This window comes from Crocodylus porosus, unplaced genomic scaffold (genome assembly GCF_001723895.1).
Source record: "Crocodylus porosus isolate Cpor-Errol unplaced genomic scaffold, CroPor_comp1, whole genome shotgun sequence".
Taxonomy (NCBI): domain Eukaryota; kingdom Metazoa; phylum Chordata; order Crocodylia; family Crocodylidae; genus Crocodylus; species Crocodylus porosus.
The window spans coordinates 3,789,810-3,792,049 of NW_017728951.1; the positions used below are offsets into that span (position 1 = coordinate 3,789,810).

The window sequence follows — 2,240 nt, forward strand, 5'->3', positions numbered from 1 at the left end:
CAGACCCCGCGGAGTCCCCTCCCGACCCCTGGCCGCACGTACCCGCCCTTCTGCTGCAGCAGCTCCTGGAAGCGCTCGGGCGATCCCGCCTCGGCCACGGCCGCCATGGCTGCAGCTGGGGCTGAGGCCGGGACGGAGCGCGGGCGGAGCCTGCAGCACGTGGGTCTGAGCGGCCCAGCCAAAAGCGGCCCCACCCCGCGCATGCGCACAGCGCCTTCCTCTGCCGGGAGGTGGGGCTGGTCATTGCCCGCCTTCCCGGGCGTGAGAGACCTCTGCCCTGAGCAGGGTTGACAGCCTCGGGGTTTCCCTGCTCGTGTTAAGGCCAAGCGAACTGCACCCGTGTACATATTGCAGCCGGAGTTGGTTAGTCAAGGATATGAAGTTGTGAGAGAGAGAGAGAGAGAGACCCCTTGTCCGGGCAGTGCATCTCTCTTTCCACAGAGGCACATTTTTGTTTAATCCTATGGATGCTATATGCTTTGGTAACACAGTATACTGGTATTTCTAGACGGGTTTCCCTCACTTTATGCTGTACATACATTCCTGGAAAATGGCACATAACTTGAATTCGCATAGAGGGAGCCAGATAAAAGATATCAGATTCACCCAAAGAATTCACATAGAGGGAACCTGCTTTGCAGCGTATTGAATAGAGGACATGTGCAGCTGAGCTTCTAATAAAGATGCTGGGTGGTCAAATAGTGACAAGAAGCAACTCACGCCCTTATTTTCATCCTGGCTCAAGCATTGCTAGGCTGAGTGGAAAATTATACAGGTTTCCCTCGCTTCATGCTGTAAACACATCCCTGGAAAACAGCACATAACTTGAATTCACATAGAAGGAACTCACTTTGCAACATAGCAAATAGGGATAGTTTGCAAGACCTTGGCTGTGCTGACCCGCAGACCCACGTCTATCGCTTTTACAAGACAATTTTGGTACTCCTCAACAGCAGACAGTTCACACAACCACAGGATGGTGTTGAACTTTACCATCATGGGGATGGCGACTACAGAAACACGTGACGCAGACAAGGAGCGAGGAGCATGGACGGATCCACACAGGAGACTGTATTTTGGTGCTCATCACTCCCACTATGCACCACACAAAGCAGCTGACTGCGGGTTTCCACCACACCGATCACATAAGAGTGAATTTCCTCGCATATCACAAATTTTTGGTATAAAAAGAGTCATCACAAAAGAGCGAATTCGCTTATACAGAACCCTCATAAAGTGAGGGAAACCTGTACCAGGAAACACCGCTTTGTTCATACCAGTTGACATAAGAGTCCGCACGGGGAGATACACCAGCATACTGCTATTGTTTTGAATTCACACTTCGGCTTTTCCTAGCACAGGTTTCCCCCACTTTATGCGGGTTCTGTATGTGCACATTCGCTCTTATGCGATGACCCTTTTTACACCAAAAATTTGTGATAGATGAGGTAAATTCACTCTTATGTGATCAGTGTGGTGGAAGCCTGCAATCAGCTGCTTTGTGCGGTGCACTGTGGGAGTGACGTGCACCAAAATCCTGTGTGGATCTGTGCTCTTCGCTCGTTGTCTGTGACGCATGTTTCTGTAGTCACCATCTCCACAATGGTAACGTTCACCACTACCCTGTGCTTGTGTGAACTGTCTGCTGTTGGGGAGTACCGAAATTGTCTTGTAAAAGTGGTAGACGTGGGTCTGGGGGGCCAGTACAGTTGAGGTCTTGGAATGTGTCCCTATTTGTTACACAGTACAGTAGGTTCCCTCTATGCGAATTCAAGTTGTGCACTGTTTTCCAGGAACACATGTACAGCATAAAGCAAGGGAAACCTGTATAATTTTCCACTCAGCCTAGAAATTCTTGAGCCGAGATGAAAATACGGGCACAAGTTGGTGCGTGTCAATATTTGACCGCCTGGCATCATTATTAGAAGCTCAGCTGCACACACCCTTACTGGACTCAATAAGAGTTTTCTCCAAACAGGAGGCTTGAAGCAAATATACAAAAATATTATTCCATCCTTTTAGTGGCAAGAAATGCTGGTGTTGATTTCCCATGTGGACCAACTAAGGGACCTGCATGCTGCTTTTCCAAATAATAGCAAGGTTACGCAAAATTATACCTCTTAGCCCTGAAAAATGTTGTAGAATACCATCAATTAAGAATGTTTTACATAAAATACTAGATCTTATACTAGATCTAGATAAAGTTCTAGATCTTAAAACTCCACAGGCAAGTGACTACT

The 2,240-nt window shown here is 48.1% G+C and overlaps 1 protein-coding gene across 1 annotated transcript in view; it reads right to left on the bottom strand.

Annotated features, from left to right (window-relative positions):
* Nucleotides 1–154, bottom strand: part of GLRX3 (glutaredoxin 3) — a 40,924-nt gene extending 40,770 nt beyond the window's left edge. Inside the window, exon 1 of the mRNA XM_019556090.1 lies at nt 43–154. Within this exon, the coding sequence (XP_019411635.1) occupies nt 43–107 (65 nt within the window). The 5' untranslated portion in view covers nt 108–154. The remainder of the gene's footprint in view (nt 1–42) is intronic.
* Nucleotides 155–2,240: the final 2,086 nt, after the last annotated feature.